General features: G+C 43.1%; 1 protein-coding gene across 7 annotated transcripts in view; it reads left to right on the top strand.

Annotated features, from left to right (window-relative positions):
* The window catches only part of KIF24 (kinesin family member 24), a 36,629-nt gene that overhangs the window by 1,009 nt on the left and 21,821 nt on the right, over positions 1–13,799 (top strand). For 3 of the 7 annotated variants that reach the window (XM_083702575.1, XM_083702570.1, XM_083702569.1), the window contains 3 exons: positions 9,651–10,275; positions 10,506–10,695; positions 13,152–13,249. In XM_083702575.1, the coding sequence (XP_083558701.1) occupies positions 9,668–10,275; positions 10,506–10,695; positions 13,152–13,249 (896 nt within the window). In that variant the 5' untranslated portion in view covers positions 9,651–9,667. Of the gene's footprint in view, positions 1–6,703; positions 6,844–6,970; positions 7,367–9,650; positions 10,276–10,505; positions 10,696–13,151; positions 13,250–13,799 lie in introns of those variants that run through there. The other 4 variants (XM_083702572.1, XM_083702571.1, XM_083702574.1 and 1 more) reach the window with 4 other exon arrangements.

The following is a 13,799-nucleotide window of genomic DNA, read 5'->3' as shown; positions in this document are numbered from 1 at the left end:
GGGAAAGAATTGCAGAGCTGGTAGCATCACCACAAAGAAGGCTCTGCCATTATAATTGTCTTTGTCACCTCTGCTTCTTCTGGATACAAATAAGGTCTTAAAGAACCTATATTCATGGACACGTTCATGTGGGAGAAAGCACTCCTTATGATGTCTGGGTCTTTAGCTATTATCTGCCTTGTGGTGGTGGTGGGGAGTGGTTAGAAGGGGTCACAGAGACCCAGGTTCAGATCCCCATGAAGTATACTTTGTAGTTGGTCAACTCCCTCTCTCACCTAACACAGCATTGTTGAGAGCAGGAACTGAGTCGTGGGAGAAACACTTTTGCCACCCTGAGCAGGGATAGGGAGCTGAATATGGCTGGCAGGGCAAAGTCACCATGATATCGGGTACAGTGGTGCCCTGCAGGACGAATGCCTCGCAAAACGAAAAACCCGCAAGACGAAAGAGTTTTTCGGTTTTTGCGCCGCTTCGCTAGACGAATTTCCCTATGGGCTTGCTTCGCAAGACGAAAACGTCTTGCGAGTTTGTTCGCTTTTTTCCTAAAGCCGCTTGAAGAGGCGCAGTTGCGACGGACCGTGCTTCACAAGACAAAAACCATTGCAAGACGAAAAGACTTGCGGAATGAATTATTTTCGTCTTGCGAGGCACCACTGTAATCTGTTTTCACTTGTGCAGATAATCAGTTGATTGTCAGAGCTTGTAAAGCACCAGGCTCTGCTGATCAGCTGGTTGTTGGTGCTTGCAAAGCACTGTGCCCGCAGGTCTGCAAATTCCCTTTAGCCCAGCTTGGTTAAGAGCGGTGGACTCGCAATCTGGGGAACCAGGTTCGCATCTCCGCTCCTCCACCTGCAGCTGCTGGGTGACCTTGGGCTGGTCACACTTCTTCAAAGTCTCTCAGCCCCACTCACCTCACGGAGTGTTTGTTGTGGGGGAGGAAGGGAAAGGAGAATGTTAGCCGCTTTGAGACTCCTTTGGGTAGTGATAAAGCAGGATATCAAATCCAAACTCTTCATCTTTACCTGCCCCACACCTGATGTCATATGTGGTGGGTGTGGCTTTGCCAATAGGTTCACCACCCCTTTAAGAGAAACGGTAGGATATAACTGCCTTGTCTCTTCCCAATTCATTTCTCTTCCACAATTTCTCAACACTGAGCAAGGTTCTAGCATGGGGAAAGCTCTGCTAGCATCAGCTGCTTAGCACCAGCTGCAACTATGCAAATTGGGCTGGGGGGGAGATGCGTGAATTCTGGGTAAACAGGTGCTGCCTTGTCGTAGATGGGACATTGCTTCTATGAGACTGACCTCATTTTGAGCACGCGATCTTTGTGCAATAATTGGAAATGAACAGGGCTGAGGCATTGTTTCTTGTAACCTCAGCTTGTATCGGATAATGCATTTGGAAAAGCAAACAGGCTGAGTCTTTCTCCTCAGCATCTTCTAGGCTGCAGTCTTATGTACTGTGTTGCAGCCTAAAGATAGAGAGTGGATTCTATGCTGGGGTCATTCTGTTTATGGTTCTGTGTGCTTATACATGCCCAGGAATTACTGAAACGCAGCTGCCTTTGGGGAGGGGCCTTGCAGATACTTGAAGCAGTGCTGTAAGCACATGTGCTTTAAGCTTTGTAGTGCCAAATTCTTTGTGTGGCACAGTTGGCTATATTGGTATACCATACTAAGCCTATTCCTGCTTCTTGCGGGGAGTCTCGCCAGCGCTAGGCTTTGCAATGTGCTGAGCTGCCCTATAAGAGGGAGAGAAGGTGTTATGGGAGGGGAGCAGCAGGAGATTTGGGGCCTGCTGCAAAAGATCCAGGGCTCAGGATCTGGCACCTCCAACAATGTCCCAGCTCCTTGGTTCACATTTTGAGGGCCATGGTAAAGCTGTGGGATCGTAGCACCCTTGATGGAAAGCCAGAGAAAGATAGGGAGTGATCTCTCCACCTCTATGCTGCTTCAGAGTGTGGTGTGCCCTGCTTCTCCGTCAGTGTTTTCCATGAAATAGGAAAATTCCCCATTCTGTTTGTTCACTGGTTTATCTTGTTGGGATTCACATTGTGTCCCGGTGCTCCTCTAAATTTCCTTTGGCATTACAGTAACACATCACTTCAGTCTTCCAAGCAGTATACTGCTACACATCTTCCCAAGTAGATTTACTTTAGTGGATGTTTCTTTGTATGCCAAAAGGACTCGTTCTCTGTTCTGAAGCATTCAGGCCTCCCTCCACCTTAGCTTGATTGTCGGGAAGACCCACATTGATCCTAGTGAGTAGCAGTAGGCATCTCTCTCCTCGGCCAACAAATATGGCAAACTTTGAGAGGATCCTGCTTCAGTGCTGAGATTTGGACTTGGTGACCATAAGATGAATCCTTTCATCCCAATGGATGTTGTGTGAGACTTGTACACTGAGGGGATTTTGCTTGCCCTTGATACCTCTTGCCCTACAGTCTGAATACTCGGTGCTGCCTTTGTCTGTGGGCAAACTCAGTAAAAGGCAGAATGTTCCTTGTACCCTCTCTGTTGTTCGTTAGTTATGAGCTACAAATTGCAGCATAGATTAAAGGCCCCGTTAGAGCTTTGAAATGTCTTTCTCCCCTGAGCTGGAACAAGAACTTAGTAAAGTATAGGCAGCTTTCGTCCCTCCTATCATTTCTATAACTCAAAAGGAAGAAGCTGGTTGCTATGTAACAGAAACCATTAACATGGCAACTGAAGCACAGGGAATGAAGCAATAATAGCTTCAACTGTGTAAAGACAGATTTCCTTTTATATAGAAACATAATGAAGAAAGCATTCTTGGATTTCTGAAAGCTTTCCTTGCAGGAAAGAATCGCGTGCAATTTTTAAATGATTAGCTGCCCACTATAACTCAGAATTGTTTTATTCACGTACCAGGAAAATGAGAAGTTTCCAGGAACCACAACAGCTGTTGTCTACAGCAGTTGTCCTACATCGGCTGTGGAGCAGAGGCTTTTTCACTGAGGTCATCAGGCTAAAATTAATGTGAAAGAATGATCAGAAAATGGATCAGGCTGCTGTATTTGAAATTAGTGATGAGAAAGAGTAATGCTAACTGGGTAGCTTTTAGCCACAGTTACAAAGTAGGTAGTGATTTCATTTTTATTTGATAAAACTTTTATTAGCATTTTCAGTTTTACAGAACTATTTATGTAGGTAGTGTGAAGAACTTAAAAGCACAGACTAGAGTTTGTGAGATTAAAAATAAATGAAAAATGAATGGATTAGAGAGATCCTGGATTGCTATGATTTGCACACCCACAGCCCAAGGGTGCAAAATATTTGATATGCTAAGGGAAGGGTAAGCAAACAATATTACTTTGTGGATTCCATTGCCACTTTTCAAGGGGCAACAGTTTAGGATCATCTGTGCAGTTGAAGATGGGCAATAAAACTGTATTGGTAATAAGCTCTTCTCTTACCACTCCCATCTCTGAGTACATCAGGGTACCATTAGGTGAGGCAGAATATATACCTCCGCTACCCCTTTCAGTGTAATGCTGGTCATGCTGCCTAATGTTGGGAATGCCCTCTTGGGTTCATCAGTTGGGTGCCAGGTTAGAGCTGGAAGGATCATATAGAGAGAGCTTCTCGGCTACTCCTGTCAACCAGGGTTGTGCCCTGTGGTGTCCACACACATGCATACCACTTGCACACAGGCATTTTTCCTCCCCCCTCTCCCAGTCTACAAATCTGTCATTTAGACAAGAGTACCAGAAGGTGGCGCTGTGGGTTAAAGCCTCAGCGCCTAGGACTTGCCGATCGAAAGGTCAGCGGTTCGAATCCCTGCGGCGGGGTGCGCTCCCGCTGCTCGGTCCCAGCGCCTGCCAACCTAGCAGTTCGAAAGCACCTCCGGGTGCAAGTAGATAAATAGGGACCGCTTTCTAGCGGGAAGGTAAACGGCGTTTCCGTGTGCAGCTCTGGCTCGCCAGAGCAGCGATGTCACGCTGGCCACGTGACCCGGAAGTGTCTCCGGACAGCGCTGGCCCCTGGCCTCTTGAGTGAGATGGGCGCACAACCCCAGAGTCTGTCAAGACTGGCCCGTACGGGCAGGGGTACCTTTACCTTTACCTTTACCAGAAGATTCAAAATATAGTTCCTTTATGAAGGGGATGTGGTGGAGCTATTTCACTGTGTCTGAACAAGGAAAGAATATTCTGTTTGGCTTTGTTGTTCCGCTATGTGCCCTGTGGCCACTTTGCACTGGAGTAAAATAGAGCAGAATAGAAAGCAACAGCTGCCCCTTGTGAAGCTGAAATTTAAATCTGAGCAGCAGATTCCTCCCCACGCCCTAACCCAGATCCTCACCCTGGTGCCATTTATTCCTGTGAATGAATTTCCTGTGGGAAATGTATGAGCGCAGGAGGTGTAAATGATATTCAGCATGCATTATTAAATTTAAAGTGATTTTTTTCTGGAGGCCAGGGTTTTCTCTCTTTTGTACTTATGTGGATATCATTGCCTCATGGGTCTATAGCAGTGTTTTTCAACCTTTTTTGGGCAAAGGCACACTTGTTTCATGAAAAAAAATCACGAGGCACACCACCATTAGAAAATGTTTTAAAAATTAACTTTGCGCCTATATTGACTATATATAAAGTAATTCTCTTGAACAGGAATCAAATAAAACACAAAGAAAGTATTTTATAATTACTTTATTATGAAATAGTAAGTAAACAGAAATATGAAAAATTATAAAATACTTTTGAATTTTTCAATTTTTCCCACGGCACACCAGGCAACATCTCGTGGCACACTAGTGTGCCGCGGAACAGTGGTTGAAAAACACTGGTCTATAGCATGGGTAGGCAAACTAAGGCCTGGGGGTCGGATGCGGCCCAATCACCTTCTAAATCTGGCCCACGGACAGTCTGAGAATCAGCGTGTTTTTACATGAGTAGACTGTGCCCTTTTATTTAAATTGCATCTCTGGGTTATTCATGGGGCCTGCCTGGTGTTTTTACATGAGTAGAATGTGCGCTTTTATTTAAAATGCATCTCTGGGTTATTTGTGGGGCATAGGAATTTGTTCATTTTTTTCCTTCAAAATATAGTCTGGTCCCCCACAAGGTCTGCGGAACAGTGGGTTGGCCCTTCTGAAAAACTTTGCTGACCCCTGATCTATAGCCAAATGCTGTATTTACATGATGTGATAAGTGGCTTTTCCCTTCTGTACCAGCAGGTGGCACTGAAGATAAGAATGTAGCTTTTTTCAATTATTATTTTAAATTACTCCTGTTCTTTCCTCAATGTAGCTGGAAATAGAGTTTTTAAGTGAGAGTCACAACAGTTAGGAAACAGATGAGGCCGCAGGCCATGTTTCCAAACTACTGTTGTATAACACATAGTGTTTGGGCATAAAATCGTAATTCTTTTCTGCCCTGAAATTTGCTGAATGACCCTGGTGCCTAGCCTTCCTTACAGGGTGGTTGTTAGAATAGATGGAGGGAGAAGGAGACCCATGTATAATGCTCTGGGGCCCCTGGAGGATGGGTGGGATAAAAATGCAACACGTTGGATTAATAGGCTGGAGTAAACCTGACCCATGATGGCTAGCTGCTCTCGATTACAAAATCCAGTGGCTGCAGTCCAGCTGAATTGTGAACAATGGGAATCCTGCCATTGGCTTCAGGGTAGAATGCTTCTTAAACCTGCTTTTTGCATAATAAATTGACCTGATTCTGCTTGTAGCTCAGAATCAATTCTCTATGTCGCTGGTAGGTGGCGGCATGATCATTCAAACTCAACTGCTGAATTTCTAGATGTAGCATAACATTTTTAAATGTCTATTTCACGAGACACCGGGGCATAAACAAGATAAATAAGTGAAATAAACATGTAGAGAATGGGAGAAGGTGGGCCTTTTTACAGCCTGTTCTTATGCTTTCATAGAATCATAGAGTTGGAAGAGACCACAAGGGCCATCGAGTCCAACCCCCTTTGTTTGAAGCAGATCCCGTTGATTTCTGTATGCCTAGTACTAGGTCTTAAAACCAGAGTGTGTGTCTCTAAAATTGGTATTCTTGTAGATCAGGTGAATTTTCATACTTAACATTTTTTTTATTTCTCCTAAATGCAAACTAAAAATTATGTGGCTAGTGCTCTCTGGCATGCTCTGGTCCATGGGGTCATGAAGAGTCGGACACGACTAAACGACTGAACAACAACAAAGTGCTCTCTGCATCTCATCATCCAGAGATCTCTCCCATGTAGCAAGTGGTTCTGCTTTCTGGGTAGTTAAAACATGTTGTTGAGCTAGTGGTTGTTTTAGCCTCATTCTTCATAGCTTGTTCCACCACCCCAGTAATGTTTAATCATCCTTTTGCCCATGTTTCTGACCTCCCAAGTGCACAGGATATTAGAAGTACCTTTTCAGGTTCGCTTGTTGGATTGATTGCTTCAGTCTTACTTTGTTATTGGATTTTGACATTTTGGGGCTAGTTGTTTTGTTTTTTGTTGCTGTTTTTATTATGTTTTGCTGTATTCTGTTTTATCTTGTAACCCACGTTGAGGAGGCTTTTATTTTTTTTATTTATTGCACGAAATTTATATACCACTTGATTGTAAAATTTCCCCCCCAAAAGGCCTCAAAATGATTGCTCTAAAAGGTGACCTGAAAATATTTTAAATAAACAACAGAGCATCTGATTTCAGTAGATTCAACTAACAATTTGCTTTCCTTCCAGCAAGTCTTCTTTCTTTAACACTGAATTGCTGGTGACTGAGATCATAATTGGTTGACAAAGCACGTATGAAGCTTTCAGCATTTGTTCGATCAAAAGGGAAATTCCACCAAGAAACAAATGGAAGTTTTGTTTGGGGATTTGTGAGTTGCTATCAAATAATTTTATAAGAATGCATCCTGGATGTAGGTAGAGGGAAGTGTCATTAGCTTGAATGTGAATATGAATATGAATAAAATCCTCCTTAGTACGTCAAGATTGTAAGATTTTCTCAATAATAACAATCAAATGGTGCACAATAAAAAAGGAAATATAAACTTGAAATTGTGTATAGTTGCTCATCTTAAATACACTTAGGTTGAAGTGAAACTTTTTGATTTCCAGAGCAGCAGTAGCACACTTAAGATTAGAGCAGAACCTCTTTTATATATTAATACATGCAAGCACCCCTTTGTCTTTGTGACATGATGACCTTTTGAATTTGTCCATATCCATTTCACTGCCTTTTGATCATTAGCTGTGGGGAGCCTTTGGGACACATGGTTGGCCTGGAAGAGGCACATCTAAATTTAGGCACATCGCTTTCTGTAGCTGGTAGAGTCCATCTCTGCAGCTTGTAGCATTAGTTGTAGATACTTTGCAAGTGTAAGAAGCCGGGAGACGCAAGTAAGTGATTGCACGTTCTAGTATGTGCTTCTCAGTGTAGTGTTATCGTATATTGTGAATATTTATGTATGACTAACTGTCTGACTTGATTGATTGACTGATTCCATTTACACACTGCAATACTGCATTAGAGGTGTTTTTTAAGGCTCCTGAATGAGGGTCACCATTTAAGAAGATCTACTTATCAGTTCATTGGAGAAAAAGAAGCAATATTCATTATGATACAATTTGTGTTTGAAGTAGGCACTGTTCTGCCTTAGGTTAATGAGTTTAATGGGTAGATTTGGGGCTTCAGGATTCCATTCTCCTCATAAACTTGTATTATACAGCTGTGATTTTAAAGTTACTTGTTTGTTCATTTTGTCAGAGTGACAAGGGGAGCACAGTTCATTCACAATGAGAAGCATTGCTGAATACTTTTTGATGAAAGCACTGATATACCTGGATATCCAGAATTTCCTTTCCCTTCTCTCTGTATTCCTTAGCCATAAGCTGCTCTGGGAGGAATGATGATGAAGGGCAGGTTAAACAGGATCAAAATTAGGTAATTAAATTTTGAAGCAGAAAATGAATTATTTTCTTTGATTTATTTTCCTTTGATTTTTTTTTAATGCATTTCCCACTTTTCTTAAATTACTCAAAGCACACACAAAAATCATAATATGGTAAAACAGTAATCCAGCAATAACAACAAAACAATTAAAAATCTAAAAACTAATAAGCAACCAGAATAAAAAAGGGAACCAAACCCATTTACAACAAACAGAAACGAACCTCGTAATTCCTAATGTGTTAAATGTACTGAAGTAGCCAGTGTAGTGCCATTTCCAGAGTGTCTGCCGATGTTTAGTGGGCTGGAGCAAGATGGCAAAGAGTCTTGTGGGACCTTAAACACTAATTTTTATGGGAATTGGGAAGCTTTTAATGTTTAACAGACCACTGTATTTTAATACTTTGTTGGAAACCGCCAGATGGGCAGGGTATGTATGTATGTATGCATGTAAAGCCTCAGCGCCTAGGACTTGGCGCTAGGATTAACTGAACTCAACAGGGAGCTTAGTGGAGCCTCCCTGGACAGAGGCATTGTACCCTGAAATACAAAGTGAGTTCAGTGGCAAGAGCCACATGCCCTCATAGCTGACTTTTTGGGGTCTGTATGTCAGTGGTAGGGACGCAGGTGGCGCTGTGGGTTAAAGCCTCAGCGCCTAGGACTTGCCGATCGAAAGGTCGGCGGTTCGAATCCCTGCGGCGGGGTGCGCTCCCGCTGCTCGGTCCCAGCGCCTGCCAACCTAGCAGTTCGAAAGCACCTCCGGGTGCAAGTAGATAAATAGGGACCGCTTACCAGCGGGAAGGTAAACGGCGTTTCCGTGTGCAGCTCTGGCTCGCCAGATGCAGCTTTGTCACGCTGGCCACGTGACCCGGAAGTGTCTCCAGACAGCGCTGGCCCCTGGCCTCTTAAGTGAGATGGGCGCACAACCCCAGAGTCTGTCAAGACTGGCCCGTATGGGCAGGGGTACCTTTACCTTTACCTTTATGCATGTATGAATAAATAATAAATAAATAAATAAAATTTATTATACTGGCTCCTCCAGTTAGGGCTGGGAATGTCTCCTGCTCCCAGTCAGTTTACAGACAATACTGAACTAGATGAACTAGCAGTCCAACTTGGAATAAGGCAGATTCCTAGATTTCAGTGGTGTCGGCTTTTGTGGAGTAGAGGCCACTTTGTTGGAACCACGAATTGTTGTCCCATTGGCAGGTGCACATTTCTAAAGGGAAATGAAATGCAAGCCAGAAGGCTTCTGTTTCCAGTCTCGTCAGCTGTTCGCACACTGGGGAGTTTCGCTAAGCCACTGTTCTTCAGCTCCCTGCCTGTAATAGGATGGTAATATTACTGGCCTACTTGACAGAGTTGATGTAAGGATTACTGAAATGGCAGCTTCACAGATGACTGGGGATCTGAACTTGGGTTTTCCTTCTCCGCTGGTACTAATGGTGGTGTTATTTTCATGTCTAGAAATAGTTTAAATATGAATAAAACTTTGAATGGTGAGGTACTATCCACCAATAAACTCTGCCATGTAAGTGATGCTGCTGCTGCTGCTGCTGCTGCTGCTGCAAAACCCTGATTCATTTTTTGCCGGATCTTTGCCCTATTCCCAGTCAGCCCTTTAGCATGAAGCAGATGCTCTGTTGCAGCTGCCCTTACTGGATAGTTTCCATGTTTTAAAAAAGCCACTGTTTCATACAGACATGTTTCACTTTGTTTTTTTGCTTTATTTAGCAGACCTTGAATAGAAGATGGCCTCCTGTCTATACGATTGCCTTTGTGAAGCAGAGCTTGAGAAATACTTTCCCCATTTTAGTGCCCTTGGCTTTCAGAGGATTGATGAACTTGCCAAGGTCTCCATGAAAGATTACACCAAGCTGGGGGTGCATAACATGAAGGACCGCAAGCGCCTCTTCCAGCTCATTCGAATAATCAAAATGTTGCAGGCAGAAGAGGAAGCAATGAGGAAAAAACAGCATTTTCAGACAGGTGCTCTCTACCTCCGGCCTCAGGCAACTAGATGTGGCCCTCGAAGACAACTTCAGTTTGATTCCCTCTCGGAGGAAAGAGATGGAGGGAGAAAACAGCTTGAGCCTGAATTGTGTGCCTTATCTAATTGCTCTGTAAATGAAGATAAAGATGATTTAGCTGCAGTGTTGAGCCACGAAGCTGAATACAAAAGACCTAGGAAAGACTCTTTGAATGCTGCTGCAACATGGACAGAACATAAACTGGGCATTCCAGCTATCAGTTCATCTAACAATATTGCTCCTCTCCTAGGGGATGCTGAAGCCCCCATTGTACAAAGAGTAGCTCATATTTCAGGTTATAATTATGGAGTGCCTCATTCTTGTACCAGGTAATAACCATTTATCTGTATTCCTTTACATGGAACAATGTAATTCTCTCCTTTGTACATGTGGGGGAAGTTAAAAGTTACAAAATAAAATAAAATTCTGCAACCAATTATCCTACATACTGTTTTAGGAATACATTGTGCATACATTTAATTTGCACGTATAAATTTCTGTAGTGTGGGCTGACTTTGAAATTGCAAATTTAGCATTTTTGACATCCTGTGTTTCGCAGACCTAATGCTTCTGAGAAGGAGACCCCGTGGACTGAGACTGACAAGATCCGTGTGTGCGTTCGAAAGCGTCCCCTTGGCTTAAGAGAAGAGAGGCGTGGGGAAGTGAATATCATCACAGTAGAAGATAAAGAAACCCTCCTGCTACATGAGAAGAAGGAGGCTGTTGACCTCAGCCAGTACATTTTGCAGGTTGCAGAATTTTGGCTCCTTACATCTTGTATCATGTCTTAAAGTGTTCAAGTAATGGTCTCAGACTGATCTGTTTACAATCAAAGAGGAGATAAAACAATAACTTCCCACAGCAGGACTTAGAGTACTAATCTGTATTCTTAAAAAAAAATCCTTTTGCAAAAAATAAAATAAATCTGAGCACACAAAACAGAAAAAACGGTTAAATCCAGAATATTCATCAACACCTTATCCACTGAATATTAAGATCTTTTTTGAAAATGAGAACTTTTGCATGGACTTCTATAGGCCCAGTGGATAAGGCTTTAGAGACAGGAAAGGTGAGAGAGGAAGCTGCTTGTGAGAGAGGGCCTCTTTGTGCTTTTGCAATAGCTTGCTGACAGGTGGAGAAGGATCTCCACCAGAAATCTGAATGACTGCTTTAGTCCCTGGGGTCTTATCTTAATGGATGACACTGTCCTTGGGCCTAGGAAATAACAATTTGAAAGTTAGAGCCAACACCTTGATTTGCTCCTGGAAGCTGAAAAGGAGCAAGTGTAGTTGCAGCAGTGGTAACAGCATTGCAACAGTACTGCAGTCTGTAGGAGAATGCTACAGTGTATTGTAGGCCAACAAAGGGGCAGATGTCCTCCAAGGTCCATGGACCCCATACTCTTTTGTTTATTTTAGATATTTTGGGACGTGAGTGACACTGTGGTCTAAACCACTGAGCCTCTTGGGCTTGCCAATCGGAAGGTCAGCAGTTTGAATCCGCACGACAGGGTGAGCTCCCATTGCTCTGTCCCAGCTTCTGCCAACCTAGCAGTTTGAAAGCATACCAGTGCAAGTAGATAAATAGGTACTGCCACAGCAGGAAGGTAAATGGTGTTTCCGTGCACTCTGGCACTCGTCATGGTCCTCCGTGCACCAGTAGCAGTTTAGTAATGCAGGCCACATGACCCGGAAAGCTGGCTGTGGACAAACGCCATCTCCCTCGGCCTGAAAAGCACCGCACCCCATAGTCGCCTTTGACTGGACTCAACCATCCAGGGGCACTTTACCTTTACCTTTTAGATATCTGTTACATTTATAGCAGCAGGGAATTTGACATTACCAGAAAATGATTGCATAATAATTAAGTGCTGCTGTATTATATTCTCATATTGCACGACAGTGTTTCACACATCATTCTGGTGTGAATGCCTATGGTACAGTAGAAGACCATATCCCAGATGCCATATTGTGCTCTGGGGAGATATTCCTGCCACATATGAGCCACAACCTGTGATTGGCGGGTGGTGAGGGGAGGCATCTCAGACCAGTACTGGAACACTCCCCAAATAACATTACAAATGGTGCTATAAGGATGACATGATCCAAACTTTGACTTATCTAGACTGTGATAAACATGCAGTTTCTCTTGCTTGAAACTTTTCTGTTGGACCTGCCTCTGATTTATACCTTCCCCAAAAAAGAGAAATGGGCATTTCTAACGATTAAATGTTCTCCCTTGCATTGTCTTCTCTCTTTTCTGTTGGAAAGTGAGCATATTGTAATTACTGCCCGAGGCGCCTGTGCTTAACAAAGGCAACAGAACTGGGCTGCCAGCCTAGTGAATTCCCTTTCCCCCAGTTTCCATTGTACTAGAGAGCAAGGTTCTCACAGGCCTTCAGTGCTCCAGTTCTCGCTGAATGATCTATGCTCTCTCTTCCTCTGCCCTCCTTCCCTTCTGTGGTTAATGATTTTTCAGCTAATAGTCTTGCATCTTTTTTCTCTCTTGGTCCCAGGTACCTTCTGCTGCCTAGATCAAATTCTCATTCCGATTGACAGCAGCAGGAAGGTAACCATTCTGCAGAGCAGCATGTTATGTACACACATGCCCCTCCTCTCCCTGGTGCTTCAGTTCAGTGGAGCTCTTGCCAAATAATAAATAAAGTCCTCATAGATTGTGCCTACTGACACAAACAGCTTAAGAGGGAGAAGCCTTAGCTGCAGGAAGTTTTACTTCTGAAATTGTGAAATGCGGATTTCCTAGAAACGTCTTTCTAGGTTTCTAGTTTCCTTTGCCTCAAAAATACATCAGAATTTGGTATTGGAAGTTCCTTTTCAGCAGCAAGAATCCACGGCTTGATTTTGGACCTTAACTTTTATTTTGCATCATTCCATGTTATCATTGCATACCTGTTCGCTTAAGGCAAGATGAAGTATTCTCTTCTGCCTCCCTCCCTCCTCCCTTTCTTATTTTAGCTCTGCTCACAGCTTTGTTTCCAGAGACACTTGCTTGGTACAGTTGCTGAATCCATTAGCTTGCTCTGGCTGATGGTGATTGCATGATGTCTGAATTTGGCTATGCGGGGTCTCAGCTTCCTGGTTTCACTTTGAATGGGATTCACATCCACAGCTGTGTATTTTATCATCATGGGTGGGTGAAAGGAGTGGAATTCTTTTTTGTGTAAATATCCCTTTTCTTTTTGCAGCATGTGTTTTACTTTGATGAAGTCTTTGGGGAGGCCTGTTCCAACCAGGATGTGTACATGAAGACTGCCCACCCCCTCATTCAACACATTTTCAATGGGTAGGGTGTTGTGTATCCTTTCCCTATCTATGCCTATGAACATTTTCGTTTATATATGTTTATTGAAGTTTTCATGGTGCTCACCTTTCTTTCTCTGTTTTTCTTTTGGTGATGGTCCACACACACACACACACACACACACACACACACACACACACTATCCTATATCTGAATTATGTGTCATTTTAAAATAAACGAGCAGATAAGAAAAGGAAAGTAAGAATTGTTTTCCATTTTATTTATTTAGATTTATATCCTGCCACTTGACAAGGTAGCTCACAATTTAAAAGGTGAATAATCAAATAGACTAATCATAAAGCAAGCAAGAAAAACAAAATGTGTAGTAAAAAAAAGGGAATCCAGTATAAAATCAGTAACAGGCGTAGCATAACTCAGTTGTTCCCACCATCGTAACCTCAAGGCCAAAACATTGTCATGGGTGTCTTGAAGACTTCCATGGAATTGCTGTGATGGGCACCCACTTAGCGAAGTATTTCCTAAGGAATGCCATTCTAGCAGATATTCAGCGGTAAAGGGGATGTGGTGTAGG

The sequence above is a fragment of the Podarcis gaigeae genome (assembly GCF_964106915.1).
Source record: "Podarcis gaigeae genome assembly, chromosome: 11".
Taxonomy (NCBI): Eukaryota; Metazoa; Chordata; class Lepidosauria; order Squamata; family Lacertidae; genus Podarcis; species Podarcis gaigeae.
This window is presented reverse-complemented; position numbering and strand designations above follow the sequence as displayed.